General features: G+C 34.9%; 1 protein-coding gene and 1 long non-coding RNA gene across 2 annotated transcripts; one reads left to right on the top strand and one right to left on the bottom strand.

Annotated features, from left to right (window-relative positions):
• The first annotated feature begins 4201 nt into the window (after window positions 1–4201).
• LOC133183852 (tRNA (adenine(58)-N(1))-methyltransferase catalytic subunit TRMT61A-like) lies at window positions 4202–6720 on the top strand. The gene is made up of 3 exons (XM_061318750.1): window positions 4202–4564; window positions 5558–5824; window positions 6230–6720. The coding sequence occupies exons 1-3, from the start codon at window positions 4240–4242 to the stop codon at window positions 6670–6672; spliced, it is 1035 nt and encodes a 344-aa protein (XP_061174734.1). The 5' UTR covers window positions 4202–4239; the 3' UTR covers window positions 6673–6720.
• An 8879-nt stretch (window positions 6721–15599) lies between these two features.
• LOC133183850 (uncharacterized) lies at window positions 15600–18577 on the bottom strand. Its single transcript, XR_009720745.1, has 4 exons — window positions 18321–18577; window positions 17570–17972; window positions 16480–16572; window positions 15600–16373 (listed from the first exon to the last, which is right to left on the bottom strand). It is a non-coding gene; the product is annotated as an uncharacterized LOC133183850 (long non-coding RNA).
• Between the last annotated feature and the right edge of the window lie 2710 nt (window positions 18578–21287).

Below are 21287 nucleotides of genomic sequence, written 5' to 3'. Positions count from 1 at the left end.
GATATTAACACAAATAAAAACGCGGAAGAAATATCCTTAAATGGATTGTATATTTTCAGATGCTTCGTTCGAAGAACTATTGGTTTATTAAGTGTAGAGATTTAGACATGATCTGCATAAAGTATTAATTTCCGTGCTGATACTGTTATACATAGCTTTGTCATGTTCTATTTCAAGTGTGCTTAGTTATGGCGAACAATGCTTTCGATACTGTGAAATTTTCGTCATTTGATTTCATGGATGTCTGTATATGGTATGGAAACTATTTACGTTTCATGCCAGGCAAGGGAGGGGTGTTAAGAGAGACTTGAAAAAGGAAGTGAGAGTTGGGAGAAGAGGGGGGTTGTAAAAAAAAAAAAGAGAAAGTTCATAGCGTGAGCTTCTGTTTGGGCATTGAACGTAAGATGCACTTTTGGGATGATCAGTATAAAAGCTGACTGCAATTGTATTTAAACTAAGAAGCACGGATTTATGCATGAATGGAATATTTCAAGTTCCCTCTTTTGGCATTTTTTTTCAAATTATATATGTTTGTCTTAGAGTTATCCGCCCCTGAACTATAGTTCCTCTCCAATCAGTTCAAAGCTCCACCAATCCATATACTCCGCAGTTTTAACACATTAAAAAAAATCTGTTCATCGAGAATCTTAAATAAAATCCACCAAAAATAGTAACAAAACATAAAACAAATGATTCAAGAAAACGAGATAATTATGAATGCAAGTTTTAAGTATAAACTGATATATTTAAATTGAAATTTATATTAAGATATATCAATTTTTAAATCAACGAAGTAATTCATATACAATAATTAATAAATTATGTTTGATTTTCTTTCTTTATGATTTTTTGAAGAAAAGAAAGTTTCTTAGCCAAACATTATATCTTAAATAATAAACCACTTTAATAATCCAACGCCTTAAATTTTAAGAGAATGTTTCTGCTCAGCGTGCTACGCAATCTTTGTATTAAGTATGAAAATTTGGAAAGACCCTCTACTTAAGAGGGACTTCTTAAGAATTTCAAAGAAGCATACAATTTGACTAGAGTATGACACACGCAGAATTGTAAGATAATTAGTACGTCGGATTAAAAAGAAAGAGTTTTGCCGAGCAGTTCTAGAACAGCTAGAATATTAGATTACAACTTGAACTTTCCAATAGCACTTTTTTCCTTCCTAGAGATCTCTCTCTTGATTATTTCTCATCTGGAAATAGATAAATAATTTTACTGTATGTATGCTACATATTCCATAAATTAATTATAGACACGAAAAACCTATTTCGTGGGAGAATATTGGGGGGGGGGGCTATATCGATACACATGCAGTCTTATGTCATGGACATGATATGCCTCTTTTCTGTATATATGTATGTATAAGACTATCTCTGTATCAACTAAGTAGGAGTCCGGGTTTCCTATGGGAGCGATAGAAATGGCTTCCAATTCTAATCTGCCTGAATATCTTTATACTCCCCACTTGAAAAGCGGGGTATTACCGTATATAGTGATGACGTTATCCGTACATCCGTTACTTTGGAGGGATGGGGGTACCAATCTGTAATCCGCAACTCCTTTTACATCACTGAATGCAACTTAATGAAACACGAAACGTTTATAACATAGTGGCATTGCGCATCTCCTACGTTTCGATCGAACCAGTATTTAGGGTTTTCGATCCATAGCAAATTAAAACATAGACAATGCCATTCTTTCTATAATATTGGGGGCACATCTCTTATCTACGAAAGCCTATTAGGATCAAACTACGGTAAAAAAAAATTTAAAAGGCGTTATAACGCCTTTTCAAAAGGCGTTATAACGCGAAAAAAGCCGTAATAACGCCTTTTGAAAAGGCGTTATAACACGGAAAAAGGCGTTATAACGCAAATAAAGGCGTAATTACGCCTTTCCAAAAGGCGTTATAACGCGAAAAAATGCGTTATTACGCCTTTCTAAAAGGCGTTATAACGCCTTTCCAAAAGGCGTTATTACGCCTTTCCAAAAGGCGTTATTACGCCTTTCCAAAAGGCGTTATTACGCCTTTCTAAAAGGCGTTATAACGCCTTTCTAAAAGGCGTTATTACGCCTTTCCAAAAGGCATTATAACGCCTTTCCAAAAGGCGTTATTACGCCTTTCTAAAAGGCGTTATTACGCCTTTCCAAAAGGCGTTATTACGCCTTTCCAAAAGGCGTTATTACGCCTTTCCAAAAGGCGTTATTAAGCCTTTCCAAAAGGCGTTATTACGCCTTTTTAAAAGGCATTAATACACCTTTCAAAAAGGCGTTTTTATGCCTTTTGAAGGGCCATTATTATGTCTTTGACAGGCCCGTGCTTTTAAAGTGGATGGGAGGGGGTGTCCCATAAAAGGCGTAATAACGCCTTTTGGAAAGGCATAATAACGCCTTTTGGAAAGGCGTTATAACGTTATTACGCCTTTTTTCGCGTTATAACGCCTTTTGAAAAGGCGTTATAACGCCTTTTAAAATTTTTTTTTACCGTAGTTTGATCCTAATAGGCTTTCGTAGAAAGGCATAATAACGCCTTTTGAAAAAGCGTAATAACGCCTTTTTGAAAGGCGAAATAACGAATTTTAGAAAGGCGTAATAATGTCTTCTTGAAAGGCGTAGTAACGCCTTTTGAAAAAGGCGTAATAACGCCTTTTTTCGCGTTATTACGCCTTTTTGGAAGGCGTTATAACGTCTTTTAATTTTTTTCTCCATAGATGATCCTAATAGGCTTTCGTACCTTTCATAACGGCGTTATTGCGCCTTTCTAAAAGGCGTAATTACGCCTTTTTGAAAGGCGTAATAACGCCTTTTCGAAAGGCGTTATTACGCCTTTCTAAAAGCGTTATTACAACTTCCTAATTTTTTTTTTAAAAGGCGTTATTACGCCCTTCCAAACAGCGTTATTACGCATTTTCAAAAGGCGTTATTACGCTTTTCCAAAAGGCGAAATTAAGCCCATTATTTTCAAAACATGACTTATTTAGCCCACTCCGAGGGCTGAAATTTTACCCTCGGGACATGAATTTCTCGATCAAATATAGGGCTTATTCCTTTAATTTAAACATATTGTAATCATGGTAATTAGATTTTCAGGAAACAGATTTTTAAATGTGTAATATATTTTCAATGTTAAAACAACTTAGTCCTTCTCTGATGCCAGATAACTCTACCATGCAAAAGTCATGGATTTCAGAAATTTTGTTAAAGGCTAATTGCTCATTATACCCATGCAAATAGTTTACCTGTTTTTTTTTCCAAAGAGGAGAGAAAAATATTTTCAAATTTGACATGAATTTTTAATACATGGCCAGCAAAGCCCCAAGCTGCATCTGCCTATATCCTGCATTTTCACAAGTAGAGTGTTGACTTTAAAATACGCATACAGTTGTCTGCGAAATGTGCAGGAATATAGAAAATACTTTTAAATATTGCATAAATAAAGATGGCTTTGATTCAATCTTTCATGTATTTATTTATATAAGATAACGCCTTTCCATTTTTGGATATAACGCCTTTTCAAACAGGCCGGTAGCATGGCCGTAGGAACGGGGGGGGGCACGGGGGGGGGGGCGTGCCCCCCCACCCCAATAATTTTGCCGATATATAGATTACTACAGAAAACATAGGTACCATATGCTTGTGCCCCCTCAATAAAAACGTCTGATGACCCTTTTTTTTTGTCAATAATTTTTGGTAGTTGATAGTGCCCCTCCAACTGAAAATGTATGGCTGTGCCCCCCCCCCCCCAACTGAAATTGCTTCCTACGGGCCTGGGTAGTACGAGTGCGGGGGGGGGGGTTGTTTGCTTGTCAGTTTTTTTTTTTTTGGGGGGGGGGGTAAGAATGGCTCTTCAAAAGGTATGATAACGACTTTTGGAAAGGCGTAATAACGCCTTTTAAAATTTGTTTCTTCATAGATTGATCCTAATAAGCTTTCGTATTCGAGCCCACTGCATAAGAATATATATTTCGCCGTTGATAATGTTTAAGTTTACAAATTAAATGCCTATGAATAGAAGTAAACTAATTTTAAGAAAAATACATTATTTTACCAAATAACTCCGTGTCAGTCTATTCTAAGACGTTCTCTGGATAACTGCCTGGGTTGTTGCATGTTCTCAGAAAGCTGAGCATGGATTGTGTTCAACTACACGAAGCACATCCAGTACAAGTTGTTTCGTACCTGTTCCCCGATTGCGATATCCGGTGTTGGTGTTGAGTTGGAAGCATGAGTTTCCTAAAATATCACGAAAGAGTCCAAGAAGATGACACTGTCATACTCTACCTTGGATATGAAAATATGCATGCTATCAAGATTAAACGTGGTGCAGTTTTTCAAACGAAATATGGGGCGCTAAGGCACAGTGACATTATAGGGACCATCTATGGCAGCCGAGTGCATTGTCCCAAGGGATATCTCTATGTATTATATCCAACCCCAGAGTTGTGGACCTCAAACTTACCTCATAGAACTCAGATTCTATACTCAACAGATATTAGTGTGGTTTCTTTCCAACTAGACCTCAAACCTGGAGCAGTTGTTGTTGAATCAGGTACTACTAGTTAGAATAATCTAACTGTGTCTCGGGACAAGCCCTCACCACAGTTAGAATACGTCCCATGTACTTGCAATGTAGCAGATCGGAGTGGATCCACTCCAAATGATTTTGAATAATACGAAAGGAATTGCACTGAAAATAACTACAAAATTAATCATAACAAACCTTTTTGAGATGGTATATGTCTTTTAACCTAAAAAATAATCCATATAAATACGAAAATTCAACTCATTTTCTCAACGTTTTTTCCTCGCTTCAAATTTAACGCCATGTTGACATTCGGAACTCTCTGGATTGTTCATAGAAAATGCACAGAGTACGAGTTATCGTCCGTGTTTATTTTGCAACATTGCCAATACACGGAACGAATTCTATCATTAAACCGGGTCCGTAGGACAATATCATTTTAACGATAGAACATTCTATCTAAGGTACTACATGTAACTAACTACTAAGCTATATACTTTGTCTGGGAACAAGCCCTTACCACAGTTAGTCAGAATATGTCCCAAACAGTTGCAATGTAGAAAATCATAGCGGATCCGTTCCGAAACAATTTTGAAGACTAAAAATGGAGTTACACTAAAAATAACTGCCAAATTAATCATAGAAAACCTTATTGAGCTTGTGTATTGTCTTCTACCTTAAAAAATAATCCATATAAAGAATCCATATAAATTCAACTCATTTCCCAAGGTTTTTTTTTTTCTCAATTCGAATTTACATGCAATATTGACATTCAGAACTCTCTTGGTTATTTGTAGTAAACATGTAGATTAGAATTATCTGCCCCGTTTATTTTGCTACATTGACAACACATGGAATGAGTTCTGTTGTTAAACCAGGTCCATAGGACAAAATCATATTAACATGATTAACGATAAAATGTTCTATGTACAAGCTACTATCTTTGGAGAGGTGGACAGCCTACATCCACCTATACCCCATCTTACAAGCAAGCACAATCTTAATGTAAATTCTTTTTAGGCACAGGAAGCGCATCCCTATCTCATGCCATCATCAGGTCCATCCTGCCAAACGGCCATCTCTATACATTTGAGTTTCACAAAGAAAGAGCACAGAAAGCAGAAGAGGAGTTTAAGGATCATGGTCTCTCTGAATTCGTCACAGTGACACATAAAGATGTCTGTCAGTTTGGCTTTGATCTGGAGGATGTTGCAGATGCTGTATTTCTAGATTTACCCGTTCCATGGGATGCTCTACCGAGTGCCAAAAAAGCTTTGAGGAAACAAGGTCAGTAAATACACTTCTGTCAAAATCGCATAGGTATTAGAAATGCAATAACTTATGATTTGCAAAATGGAATTCCAACAGAATTAAAACTATACCTGAATATCTGAAATCTAGTACATTGTATTGGTAAAAAATAGGTAGCTATCACTTTGGAGATCTGGAGAAAGAAAACAATTAATTTTTCATTTCATGTATACTTACTATATATACTGCTAGATTAAAAAAATTAATGTTTTTGATCACTTAGATGTCATAAGTTGCTGCTGAAAGTAGTTGAGTTTAAAAAAGTTTAATTCGGAAATAATTTAGTTTGTAGAAATTTTAGAAATTACACATATTTTTAAAAAGAAGTACACATTCTTTTCTATTATGCAATCTTATATTTGGATATTTATACAACTCTAGGTGGAAGAATTTGCTCCTTCTCCCCCTGTATAGAACAAGTCCAAAAGACCTGTGCTTGCCTAGATGAGTTAGGATTCGAGGAAATTTCAACAATGGAGTGTCTTGTAAGGAATTATGATGTGAGAACGATAAACCTGCCTAACCCAGAATTTTCTAAAGAAAAGTCACAGCCTAACGATAGCAAAAAAATGGAACAAGAGGATATGGACACAGATTCACCAGAGGGAGAAAACTCTGTAGTGTGTGAGAAATCCGGTGACACTAATAGCAAAACATGTGACCCAAAAGATAAAAGTCAGTTTGGGGATGTGTTGGACATGCCATCTTGGGATTACATTGGGAAAAAAACGGTTGCGAACTTTACATTCAAGTCTGGAATTTCATTAGGGAGAATGCCAGGTCATACTGGATATTTAACTTTTGCCACACTCTATCCATTATAACAACAAATAAGTCATTCGGAATAAAATCATTACGGTAGTTCATTAAAATTGTTTTTTTTTAATTTATTTTGATGCATGTAAAATTTTCACAACTAGGAACTGGAGTTATTCTAAGCACTGTTGTATTACCTACCTACCTAGTCCTTGTTATGCCCAGGGGCAAATAGGGCAAGGACTAGACTTCTCCACTTCTCTCTATCTTGAACATTCCTCTCCAGTTTTCCCTATGTCAGTTTGTGGTCTCTCATTTCCTTTTCTACAGTCCTTCGCCAGGTGTTCTTTGGTCGACCAGGTTTCCTCTTCCCTTCTGGTGTCCATCTAAGAGCTACTTTGGTGATGTTGTTGGATGGTTTTCTTAGCACATGCCCTATCTATTGCCATCTCCGTTTTGTCAATAAAGTTCTGTGATATAAATATAAAAATAAGTATCGTCTGTGTTTGATTTTTAGCTAACCTGAGCTGAAAGCTCAAATGAGCTTTTCTGATCACATTTTGTCTGTAGTCCGTCTGTCTGTCTATAAACTTTTCACATTTTCGACTTCTTCTCCAGAACCACTGGGTCAATTTCAACCCAACTTGCCACAAAGCATCCTTGGGTGAAGGGGATTCAGATTTGTTCAAATGAAGGGCCACACCCTCTTTCAAGGGGAGATAATTCAGAAATAGTGAGAATTTGGTGGCATGTTTTAAAAGTCTTCCCAAGAACCACTGGGCCAAAAAAGTTGAAACTTATAGGAAACCCTCTTTACAAAATGTAGATTCAAGTTTGTTCAAATGATGACCCCCGGGGGTAGGGTGGGGCCACCAATGGGGGGTCAAAGTTTTACATAGGAATACATAGGGAAAAATCTTTAGAAATCTTCTCAAGAACAGCAAAGCCATGTTTAGTTATTTTGATATGGAAGCATCCTCAGGTAGTGTAGATTTGCTTGTACTCATATGGTGATTGATATTTAATCCTTGACAATTTTTTTCTAGTAAAAGGACTAGCAAAAAAAAAGGTGGACAAATTCTTTGATGCTGAAAAAGACCATTAAAAACTGTGTAAATATGTATGTGGTGCAAACATAATGAACAAAGGATCTGACCCAGAAATAAAGCCAGAAACTGAATATCCAGAATGGCTCTGGAATCTAAAAATAGAAAGAGGTGCTTCTGAACGTGAACCTGGCACTCATAAGTATTGGAGGCTTGTGCTTAGAAGAACTATACAACAGATGAACAAAGAGAGGAGAAAAGTGTGATTAAGCATTGTATTTATAGATAGAAGACTGCATTATCATATTTGTCATAATTTGATGTCCCTTAGAATAACTTGGCAAAAATAAATTGTGTTTAAACCAAGAAAGGAAAAACCTAAGTTTTCTTTATAATAGACACATATTGTGAGCAATAGTAGTACTTGTCTAGCGGCACCTCTTGAACAAGGTTAGAATCCTGATGCTTTTGTACAATGGAATACCCTTGAAATCTTGAGTTTTTGTGGCTTTAGTGGTTTTGTGTAATATAGTGTTTCAAAGCGGAAAAAAGCAGTAAGGTTGAATTATATTACAAAACAAGATGTGTTTGTGAAACACTGATGCCCCCGTATGGCAGCTTATGGCGAAGGTTAAAGTTTCTTCAAATGCAACTCAAAATCCAGGCCAAAAGATAAGAAATGTTGATACCCAAAGAAAGGTCTTGTCTCGAGGAATACACCTGTGAAATTTGAAAGACCTAGATACAACTGTTCAAAAGTTATGGCGAAGGTTAAAGTTTTTTAAATAAAAGTCAAACGTCAAGGTCAAGGTCAAAGTGGTTGGTGTCCAAAGGAAGATCTTGTCACAAGGATTACATTTGTGAAGTATGAAAGCCCTAGCACCAACCATTTAAAAGTTATGGCCAAGTTTAAAGTTTTTCAAAAGTAGGTCAAACTCCTAGGTCAAGGTCAAAGGGTCAAAGTGGTTGGTACCCAAAGGAAGGTCTTGTCACAAGGATTACATATGTGAAGTATGAAAGCCCTAGCATCAACCATTCAAAAGTTATGGCCAAGGTTAAAGTTTTTCAAAAGTAGGTCAAACTCCTAGGTCAAGGTCATAAGGTCAAAGTGGTGGTTGATATCCAAAGGAAGGTCTTGTCGCAAGGATTACATATGTGAAGTATGAAAGCCCTAGCTCCAACCATTCAAAAGTTATGGCCAAGGTTAAAGTTTTTCAAAAGTAGGTCAAACTCCTAGGTCAAGGTCAAAGGGTCAAAGTGGTTGATATCCAGGGGAAGTTCTTGTCACAAGGAATACACATGTGAAGTTTGAAACCCTAAGCACCAACTGTTCAAAAGTTATGGCCAAGGTTAAAGTTTTTCAAAAGTAGGTCAAACTCCAAGGTCAAGGTCAAAAGGTCAAAGTTGTTGGTATCCAAAGGAAGGCCTTGTCACAAAGAATACACATGTGAAGTTTGAAACCCCAAGCACCAACTGTTCAGAAGTTATGGCCAAGGTTAAAGTCTCATAAAATTTTGCAAAAGTAGGTCAAACTCCAAGGTCAAGGTCAAAAGGTCAAATATGATGGTACCCAAAGAAAGGTCTTGTCACAAGGAATACACATGTGAAATATGAAAGTCATAGCTCCAACCAATCAAAAGTTATGGGCAAGGTTAAAGTTGACAACAGACAGACAGACAAACAGATAAACAGATAAACAGACAAACAGACAGACAGGACAAAAACAATATACCCCCGGGATCTTTCGATCCAGGGGCATAAAAACTTTTTTCCTTTAATATAATTGTCAAAAATCATTGCAGCAGAACAAAATACAAGCTTGATCTATAACTCTGCTACATGTAGGTAGACTCATGTAAAAAAATCTGCAAGAGTTTAGGGGGAAAAAAGCTGGAAAACTGGCCGCCATTAGAAATTTAGGTCAGATGACAAGTTCCTCAATAATATACAATTTTTTCCAAGAACTTGTCATTGGGCTATTGCTACTCTAACAATTTTCCTAAAAAAAATCAAGGTACCTTACCAGTAGGGATGTGCGATTTTATCGGTATACCGGTATATCGTGATTTTTAATTGTGTGATACGTATCATGATACGGAGACTAAAATACCGGTATTTTGGTATATAGTTAAAAATTCCAGAAATTGTTCATTTATTGGTTCAATCTTTCAAATTACAATTACAGGAAGTGTAAAGAATGTTGAAAACGGTAAAAGAACGGCATCCTAGTATCCAAAATTGCTTGATATTATGTAAATAAAAAATGAAAAAAGTGAAGTTATGTTTTTCCAGCATATTTTTTGGAAAAAATTATAAATATTCATCTAAAATCATTGTAAAATTGCTTGTAAAAATATCATGATATCATCGTGATATTTTGGGGGAAAATCGTGATATATCGCGATAAGAAGTTTTTGGCGATACCCATCCCTACTTACCAGGCATTTGTGCAAGATACTAGAGGATGGTATTTACTATATAATCCTATTTGAAATCATGAGCATTGCCAATATCACAATTTTTTGGTGTATTTATCCACTTAGACATTTTGAAAACAGTTTAAAAATCATAAGATATTGATAATTATGATTAATTTGTAGAAGAGATACAAAACAGCAACATGTCGTCAGACCTTAAAAAGGCCATAATTCTGTCAAAAATCCTCGGAACAAAATGCAAACTTGATATGTAACTTATTAAGGTACACTCACATACCAGAAAACAGCTCAATGTCCATAAGCATTTTTTAAAAAAAAAAAATGCAGAAAAACAAGTGGGACAGACAGATGGATAGACAAGGAGGAAACTAAAGTCCCCTTTGCTTTCACTGGTAGGAGACTGATGTAATGTGTGCAGTGATTGAAATTCGAAAGCCCATTCTTTTTGAGGGGAAAAATGTATACTTAAGGGCACCTCTATCTTGATGCAGGCCTTATCTAATTGTGGAAATGAACTTTTGGGATATCATTAATAAGCATATTTGCATATTTGTAAAAGAGGCCTTAGGGCCTTAATGGTCACTTGAGTATGATACACGTACAACATATATAATTGAGTATTTTAATACACATACAACACAGTAAACGTTCCATAGAAGTATAATATAAAACAATTAACTGATAGATGAAGATATGCTGTCCAAATGCAAGAGAAATAGTGATGATCGGGGATGAACAGAATAGTTAATGTACTACTCGGTTACAAATCATAAACTATAGATCAATTTTTCTGTTTGTACTTGCCAGTGCTAATACACTCCCATTTGTCACTATCACCATGCAGAGTAGGTCTTCTTGGCCATTCAAAACTATGTACTTTTTGTATTATACATTAATTAAAAAGAAGATGGGTGGACAAAGCGGGCGAAGTGCCTATAGTGCGACAAACATGAATTGAAAAATAAAATCTCAATTATATAAAAAATTTCTTTGATATTTCATCTAACATTAAAGTATATTTTATGCTAAATCTCTACAGTTTACAAAAATCTCACAAAGACTGAAATTATTTGCCTACGAAATAGCATACACACACTAAAGAGGACAAAAAGGATCATTTTCTCACACTTTAACAAAATTTTTCGATATGAGTGGGTCTTCGCTCCATTTTTTTGAAAGTTGATCCTAAAAGTTTGCATAAAAATATACATTTTTTGGTTTACAAAAACATGGAGCAAAGACCCACTATACCTTAAAAGTACACTTTTATGACAAAGCATTCGCATCTTTCCGAGAAATACTTGAAGTCCATTAAGTCAAGGGTCATATCACAAACATGATTTAAATGCCACTATTCGTCAGGAGCTGCCTGGCGTAGTGGTTAGCGTGTTAGTCTCAAAACAATATGATACTCCGGATTTTTATTGATAGGGGTTCGCATCCCACGAATACCATTTTATTTTTTTAATAAAAGTATAATTTTTTCCGAGATCTTTTTTCTCAGAAAAGTTTTGTTAATCATAATTTCATAAATTTCAATAATGAGAACTTTATTTTAAATACTTAATTCACAAATTGAACATGATTTTATTAATATCTGAAGATATAGGCATTCTGCACGCCTTGTTCACCCATCTTCTTCTTGTATACCATAATTCTTTTATTCAAATGATTTATCAATTTCAGTATTATCATAGGTTGAAAAGCAAAGGGAAATAACCTCAGTTTTCTTACCAGATCAATCGAGCCCTGCTCAGCACCATAACACTTAAAACCGAGGTCCAGAATTCAACAAATCTGGTAAAAACACCCTTGTTCATTACAACTTTGTATTCTGTTTGTCTTGTAGATGCTTAGGAGCAGAATAATAAATGAAAAACAAATGCGTTTTCACTTTTTAATTAATACATCCCACCTAAACATCAGACCCTCTGATTCAGCCCTAAACACAAGAACCCTTGACCCAAAGGCCATGATATTTACAACTTAAGAAGAGGCACCCTTCCTCATCAAAACCATGCTCTTTATTTGCTTGCTTAATACCCAAGAGCAGACAAGAATATCTTCAAAGAAATAATGCATTTTCACTATATGATCAATAATGCCCTGCCCTAAAATACCTGCCCTGTCCCAAATTTTATAAATTTGGATGAGGAATCCTAGATCATCATAACCATGCACTTAAAGTTTCTCTGCTGAATATACGGGGGGGGGGGGGACAAAACCTTTTTAAAGAATTTATGCAATATATGATCAATAGAGCTCCACCAACCCCAGAAGTCCTGTCTGGGAGACCCTGGGTCATGAATTCATAATTTTGGTAGAGGATTCAATGCTTATTAAAATCAAGCAAAAAGTTTAAATGCTTGTTGACCAGGAGTGAAGATTGTTCAAGATTGCATTTAATAATAAATTTTGATGGTTTTTAGCCCCCGGGGGGGAGGGGGGGGGGCATGTATTATGCAATTTTTGTTTTCATTCATCCAAAGATGCTATATGGTAAAGTTGGTGGTACATGTAATTTTTCAGTGGTTACAGAGAGGAAGCTGAAATTGTTTAACTATTAATATTTACAACAAATTGACCAATAAACCGATAGCAAAGGTCACCTTAATGACTGGGGTGACCTATTAACACAAAAAACTTCTCCTCTGCTTTTAAGGGCTTGGAACCTTCTGCTTGGTAAAAAAATTCAAAAATGAAGCATTTTTTTTTAAGCAGGCAGCATTAAAAGTTTTGTGCTTTTTTTCTATTGTTTTGTTTGGGGGGGGGGGGGGCTTCTTTTTTTCTTTGTTTTTTATCATTTTTTTTTTTGTCCTTCTGTATTATTTTCTTCTTCTTTTTTTTAGTTTTTTTTTTTTGTTTTTTTTTTTTGTGTTGTGATTTTTTTTAACACTGCACAAAACTTTGGCTATTGAGATAAAAAAATTTAACAATGCACTATTTAAAATTCATCATTCACTGACACAATTTAAACATTTACTAATACAATTAACATTAACATGTACTGGTAATTTCACTGCATAACTAGTCGCAAAACATTATTCACTTTCACATTTAACATTTATTCCTAACACAATTAACATTTATATGTACTTTCCCTGCATAACTATATTCACAAATCACCATTCACTGACACATTTAACATTTACTGTTACTTTAACATTTACTTGTACTTTCATTGCATAACTTAGGTCACACAATTATCATTCACTGTCACAATTTAACATCTACTACTTATCTAACATTTACATGTATTTTCACTGCAAAACTAGTTACAATTCATCATTGACTGTCACAAATTTACTAATACAAACAATAAACATTAACTTGTACTTTCACCACAGAATTAGTCACATCAATAATAAATGCTGATTTACATTCAATAATACAATACATTCTTAGTCACCATTAACCATCTTATTGCAATAGCTTGAGTGAATTTGTACTGACTAATCAAAATTATAGCAAAACAACAAATAATAAAAAAAAATATTTACATTAAAATTTTTTCAAAGATAACATAATTATCTCATTGGCATAGAGAAAAAGAATGGGGTCAGTGTGGGAGGAAACCGGAGTACCCGGAGAAAACCCACATGTCTCGGTGGGCAACCCCATACCCTCTTACAACTCAGACACCCATTTCCAAAACAAATGTTTCAAAAAAATTGTTTTGGATAAAAACTGGATGTGATCGTGTGTGCTTCTCTGCATTGTTCATCTTCCTTTGTCTTTCTCCAAACACGATCACAAGGATATGACTCTTCGATACTTTTATTTCCTGTTAATGAGTGAGAAAAAAAAAATTATCCATTGGGACTGACAAAGTTAAAATGAAGAACAGTCTTACAGAATGGCATACTTGGGTAACTTATTCCCATACTTGAGGGCTCCACAAAGTGGTTTGTAGAAAACCGTAAATGTTCCAACCCAGTTTATACTGTATAAATTGGATAGCTATTAAATTCATTCCTTATAATTCAATTTTCATTCATTTAATGTAGGGAAAAAAAAGATTATTGCCCCTAAAAAATGACTTCAAATTGTACAAAATTTAAATGTAACATCAGGTGGATCGATACGTTTTTGACTCAAGTAATTGTGACATAGGTAACCCATATTATATGATATAAAGTAAACTTTTTTCCAATCAAATACCGAGTTATAACCAGAATTAAATTGTTTTTAAATATAGTAAAATGCCTTGAATGTAATATAATTTTCAAAAGTATTTCTCATATAAATACATATATCAGCAAGTGTTACCCAAAGATTCTACTAAAAGTTTGGCCCCCAGTTTTATCTGATTTATATATACACTTTTACCATCCCCCCTCCCTTACTTGTTAAAAAAGCTATTGAATTATTTTCCTGCAAATGCAATGCCAAAAAATGCATAATAATGCGAATAAAAAAAAGCAGTGAGCAGTTGGCTGTTGTATATGGAATTCCATAAAAAATAGTGTGGTATTTGTGGGTTTCTAATCCTAGCAATAAAAATCCTATGTATCAATTTCCTTTGAGATTAACATGCTAACCACTACGCTACACAACTCCTGATGAATAGCGGCATTTAGATCATGTCTGTGATATGACTCTTAACTAAATGGTCTCCAACTATTTCTCAGAAAGATACAAATGTTGTGTCATGAAATATTTTAAAGAGATAATGGGTCTTTGCTCCATGTTTTTTATCACCAAAAATGTATAGTTTAAAGCAAACTTTGAGGATAAACTTTCCAAAAAGTGAAGCAAAGACCCATTTATATCGAAAAGTTGTGTAATATAGAATTAGATAATGATCCTTTTTGTCCTCTTTAGTGTGTGTATGCTATTTATAAGCAAAAAATTTCAATCTTTGTGAGATTTTTTGCAAATTGTACAGATTTTACATAAAGTATACTATGTTAGATGAAATATCAAAGAAAATTTTGTTATACATGTAATCAAGATTTAATTTTTTACCTTCATGTTTATTGCACTATAGGTATTCTGCTTGTCATTGTCTGCCCATCTTCTTTGGCATACATTCAGTAATGTCAATATACATAAGAAACCAAAACTTCTCCTCTGCTTTTAAGGGCTTGGAACCTTCTGCTTGAAAAAACATGCAAATATGTTAATTCAAGCAGGCAGCATTAAAAGTTTTGTGCCTTTTTGTTTTGCTCCTTTATATATATTTTTTTCTTTCAAATCTGTTTTCTTTGTTTTCTTTCTTTTTTTTTTTTTTTTTTGTTTTTGTTTGTTTGTTTGTTTTTTACTGTGTTTTTTCTTTCTTTTCTTTTTTTTTCTTTTTGTCTTTTCTAGTTTTTTTTCCTGGCTTTTTTTTTTGTTTGTTTTCTTTTTTTTTTTTTTCAAAATGAAATCACTACATTAAATTCACAAACATTCACAAATCACCATTTTACATAAACAAATCACAATTTGACAATCACAAATCACTGTTTTACATAAACAAATCACAATTTGACATTCACAAATCATAATTTAACATTAACAGATCACAATTTAATACATTCAAATCCCATTACTTTACATTATTAAATACAAATCATAATTTCACATCAAAATTTATAATCAATTACTTTTACTGAAGATTTAGTCAGTATATAATGCATCACAATAAGCTTATAATTGGAATTGACTATACAAATTATTACTGGTACAGTAGCTGACAGAATTTGTACATTCCAGGAATTCTAATTTAATATTTAACAATCATTATATCTGCAACATATATGATCTTTTGATTTTAGATAAAATGAAAACAGATTATTAAAGACAAAGCAGCCTACAACTAGTTGCGTTTTCAACCTCTCCTCCCCAGGCCAGCCTGGCAACCGTAGCGGCCAAGGATCCACGAAGTTCCAACCAGTAATGCCCCAGGGTATCGACAAGGTCTACTTACAACTAGCTTTCAACTACTTTATCTAAACATTTTATAATATAAAATATAACAAAATACATAAAATAACATTAGAGCAAAACAATAGATAATAAAAGATATTTACTTTCAATTGGCACAAAGAAAAAGAATGGGGTCAGTGTGGGAGGAAACCGGAGCCCCCGGAGAAAACCCACGTGTCTGAGTGGGCGACCCCATACCCTCTTACAACTCAGACACCCATTTCCAAAACAAATGTTTCAAAAAAATTGTTTTGGATTATAACATTGTAAATTGGATGTGCTTGTGTGTGCAAATCTGGACTTCTACATGGTCATCTATCTTTGTCTTTCTCCACATGCGATCACAAGGATATACCTCTTCAATACTTTAATTTTCTGTCAATGAATGAGGAAAAAAAAGTAATTAATCAATAGGATCAATGAAGTAAATTGAAGAACAGAGTCTTACAGAATGGCATACTTGGGTGACTTATTTCCATACCTGAGGGCTCCTTGTCATTCATAATGTCAAGCACATCCACATGACTTTATCTGAGTCTCCTATAGGGTACTGTCACAAAATCATCTAAGCACACTATAAAATAGAAGTTAATATACTTCAGCATCTAAGTAAGTATAAAACAGAAATTAACAAAATAACTGACATATCTAAGTGAAATACTGTATAGCTCTAACAGGGCTAGACAAATAGCATTGCCCGACGCCCTGGAAAACCAATTTTGTTTAGTGGTCTAGTTAATATTTGATAAGTGGTGCCTGACTGCGGACAAGTGCTTTTCCCATTAACAAAAAATCATATACTCAATATGTCTTTTGTGTTACCACTTTTAAAATATCATGAATCACAAGAGAGCATCTGTTTTTGCTGCTGTTGACCACTATATTGAATACTCAGTCGGAACTCCTCTAGAATTTACCCATGAATGTGTTGTTATATTAAACACAAGTCATAAAACATGACACCTTCCAATGTCGTCAAAAAGTTGAATGGGATTTTAGACTTTTTTATTGACAAAATATTAAATTCATTCTGTGAATACAGACATGCTATTGCTATTAAAATTAGTGTTGTTGATTGGCAATCACATAGTCATGAAGTCGATCGCTCAATCGGCATGCAGTAGTGTTCACAGATTTGTCTCGTTTGTAGGTATTCTGAGATCAATCACTGTTCGTTAACTTCACCTTTTTCATTAAATAAATAATACACTTTAAGGAGTATCTTATTGAATATAAGGATTATCTTATTGAAGAATTTTGAGGAGAATAGAATGAAACTTCGACTTTATCAATACCCTGAAAATATCGAAAGAAATCTGGGAGAATTTAGTAATTTTAGATCTAGGTTGATTCCTGTGTAGTGTCTCAGTTGAGAAATAATTTACTGTTATTTTGTTTAAATTAAGAAACAGGTCGGAGAAGCATATTTTTTGGTAGGACAAGTAATCTTATGATGGTAATCTGTCAGAGGGCAAGTACTGCAAAATCCTATTTGTCTATCCCCGCTCTAAGATGATATTCTTTTGCTGCACTTTTTCAAAAAAATATTTTGGATCATATAATTCAAATACCTGATCAGTGACAGTTATCCAAAGTGATATGTCTTGCTATTGGGAAGGTTAACGTCCATCAGTCTCATCTTTTCCAGTTGTTTCCACCAATTCCTGTCTGGCTGTTACTCTTCATTTCCACATCATGGGGGGGGGGGGGGGGGATAAGGTCCATCAACATTGCATCCACTGTGATATGTCTTGCTGTTGGTAAGGTCAAATCCATCAGTCTTGCCTTTTCCAGGTTTTTTGCACCAATTCCTGTCTGGCTTTGGCTGGTCTTTTCCACATCTTGGAGGGTCAACATCCATCAGCATTGCATTTTCCAGTTCCTTCCATCAAATCTTGTAGGCTGCAAAAGCTCTTTTTCACATTGTTGAAGAAAAACTTCATCAGCATCATCGTCTGAAGTCTCCTTTTCAACCTGTCAGGTGCAAGTGTCTTATTTTAAACAGTATCAGCTTATGATTATGTCATAGGCATATAAGAAAGAGAAAAGGGGGCCAGTGTGGGAGGAAGCCTCAATTCTGATGAAACTTCATAAGATTTCTGAGATTTCTGTACATCAGGTGTATCAGATATCATTGTACGGAATATGAAAATATGGTAGACAAAATGACTCAAAATTATTACACAATTGCATATCTTTTAAACCAATTTTATGTAACATTTTATTTGTAGCCAAGATATGTTGATTTATTCTAAATTGTAGCCATTGTAATTTGGAACTTTTTATTAAAAGATAATATTGGATCATGATTATGTCACATACCTGATCAGTGTCGGTTATCTACTGCGATATGTCTTGAAAGGGGGGCGGTAACATCCATCAGGCTGGTCTCCTCCAGTTGTTTCCACCAAGTCCTTTTGGCTGCAGCTGCTGTTTCCACATCTTGGAAGATTAACATCCATCAGTATTGCCTCATCCATTTGTTTCCACCAAGTCCTTTTGGCTGCAGCTGCTGTTTCCACATCTTGGAAGATTAACATCCATCAGTATTGCCTCATCCATTTGTTTCCACCAAGTCCTGGCCCCAAGACCATCAACTGAGAACAGACTCAGGCCAATTTTTTTTTATCTTATGTATTTGCTTAAACATTTGCAGTTTTGTATAGCATTTTAATTAAAACATGATGGAATTTTTGTTTCATAATCAAAATTATTTCAAAGGTTATTATAGTTTCAAATTTTCTCAGTTTATGGTCTTGGGGCCTGCTGAGAGCAGCTGCTGTTTCCACATCTTGGAAGATCATTGTCCATCAGGTTTGCCTAAACATCCATCCACCTTGCCTCAACATCAGCCTTGCCACCTCCAGTTGTTTCCACCAAGTCCTCTTGGGTGCAGGTGCTGTTTTTACATCTTGGAAGATCACTGTCCATAAGTTTTGCCTCCTGCAGCTGTTTCCACCATGTCCTGTTGTCTGCAGCTGCACTTTTTTTTAGAGTTAATATCCATTAGCCTGTAGAAAATATCTTCAATGCTTACAGGGCTCCACTTGACCTGCCAGATAGTTCTTCAAGTGCCTTTTTCAATCTCTTATCCTGGAAAGAGTGAAAAGGGGTTATGAGTACTGACACATCTTAACAAACAAGAAGTCTCTGATGAGACCGTACCTCTACTGGTTTGTACTTAAAAGTAGCACTTGGACTTGAAACTTTGCAACAGCAATACATAGAATAATGATCCTTGGTGTAGTCTCTTTTTGTTTCATTGAGATTTTTGTGTTATTAAGATTTATTGCAATCAGACTAAATCTGTAGGAAGAGTAGCCTTTTAAAAGAATTTTACAGAAATTTCAATTCTAGTAACCATGACAACATCATTCAACAAAATCAGAAAACAAGAGAGAAAATTGTGTATCTTAGTGTAGTCTACTTGTGTTCCAAGTTATACTAAAATCAGATCAAAACTGTAGGAGGAGTAGCATTTTGAAAGTATTTCAAGGAAATTTCTATTTTTAGTAACAATGGCAACATCGTTCATCGAAATCAAAAATCGATATACAGAATTATGTATCATACTCTAGTCTACTTGTGTGCCAAGTTATACTGAAATCAAACCAAAACTGTAGTAGGAGTAGGGATTTAAAAGAGTTTCACAAAAATTTCTATTTTTAGTAACCATGGCAACACCATTCATCAAACTCAAAAATCAATACACAGAATTATGTATCACAGTCTAGTCTACTTGTGTGCCAAGTTATAATGAAATCAGATCAAAACTGTAGGAGGAGTAGCGTTTTGAAAGTATTTCAAGGAAATTTCTATCTAAGTAACCATGGCAACACCGTTCAAAGAAATCAAAAACTGTTACACAGAATTATGTATCTTAGTGTAGTCTACTTGTGTGCCAAGTTATGATGAAATCAGATCAAAACTGTAGGAGGAGTTGTGTTTTGAAAGTATTTCACAGAAATTTATATTTTAAGTAATGATATGACAACACTGTTCATAGAAATCAAAAAACTGATAAACAGAATTATGTATCTTAGTGACTAAGTGTAGTCTACTTGTGTGCCAAGTTATATTGAAATCAGACTAAAACTGTAGGAGGAGTAGCGTTTTGAAAAATTGTGTACAGACGGAGAGACAGACAGACAGCTAGACGGACGGATGACAGACACCTTACTATCGCATAAGTTCTTCTGGTCTCTGACCAGTAGAGCTATAAATCAAAATGCAATTAAACTTTGCAATTATTAACTGTAAATAAGGTGGGTTTTTTTTGTTTTGATTTAAAGATTAAGGCTACAAGATTAATGTGAAAATAAGAAAATTCTTGAATGCTGATGAAATTTCATCAGATTTGTGAGATTTCCATACATGATGTGTATCTGATACCAGTTTATGTGTGTATATTTTAATAGACTGTGAAGCTTGGAAACAAAATGACTCTTAAAATTATTACACAATTGAGTATCTTTCAAACCAAATTTACAACACTCTATTTGTATGTTGATTTATTCTGAATTGTAGCCATTGTAATTTGGAACTTTTTATTAATAAGATGATCTTGGATCATGATTATGTCACATACCTGATCAGTTAAGCTATCTCCTGCGATATGTCTTAAGGGGGGGGGGTAACATCCATCAGGCTTGTCTCCTCCAGTTGTCTCCACCAAGTCCTGTTGGGTGCAGGTGCTGTTTCCACATCTTGGAGAATTTCTGTCCATCAGGCTTGCCTGTTCTGGTTGTTTCCACCATGTGTTGTTGTCTTTTTCAATCTCTTATCCTGGGAGGGACAAAAAGGGAATATGAATACTGACACATCTTAAAGCTGAACACAGTTCGTAATAGGAATTTGTCCGCCATATTCGATTATTTACTAGCTATATCTGAGACCCCCTATATAAGCCGCTCACTTAGTCACTGTTCAGTGTAATCGGTTGTCACCAGTGTAGACGGACGTATGCTACACAGCGCTCAGTAGCGACAAAAAGTAACTTTGTACTTCTACGCCAGGAGAGTAAGAATCCAAAGAAACAACAGTTGCACAGGTCAGTGCAGTATACAAACACAAATACACATAACTGCAATAAAATAAATAAACAAAGGCAGTGCAAGATAACCAGCACGAACCCGTGTCGCCATTCCACGCCGATACAATAAAGCAGTCAGGTGTAACAAATGTGAAGAGTTTACCCCAGTGCTGATATCATAGATAGTATAATTGAATATGGCGTATGCCTATTTACAAGTCGTGTTCAGCTTTAACAAAAATCAACATATATAAAGT

The sequence above is a fragment of the Saccostrea echinata genome, unplaced genomic scaffold (assembly GCF_033153115.1).
Source record: "Saccostrea echinata isolate AGI-Se365-2 ecotype Australia unplaced genomic scaffold, CSIRO_AGI_Sech_v1 ptg000009l, whole genome shotgun sequence".
NCBI lineage: Eukaryota > Metazoa > Mollusca > Bivalvia > Ostreida > Ostreidae > Saccostrea > Saccostrea echinata.
Note: the sequence above shows the minus strand (reverse complement) of the source record. Positions and strands in the feature narration are given on the sequence as shown.

Bases quoted from the DNA above. Each gene is read 5' to 3' on its own strand.
- LOC133183852 (XM_061318750.1), top strand. From the start codon at position 4,240: ATGAGTTTCCTAAAATATCACGAAAGAGTCCAAGAAGATGACACTGTC. The intron at 4,565-5,557 runs GTACTACTAGTT...AATTCTTTTTAG, and splicing joins AGCAGTTGTTGTTGAATCAG to GCACAGGAAGCGCATCCCTA. The intron at 5,825-6,229 runs GTCAGTAAATAC...ATACAACTCTAG, and splicing joins AAAAGCTTTGAGGAAACAAG to GTGGAAGAATTTGCTCCTTC.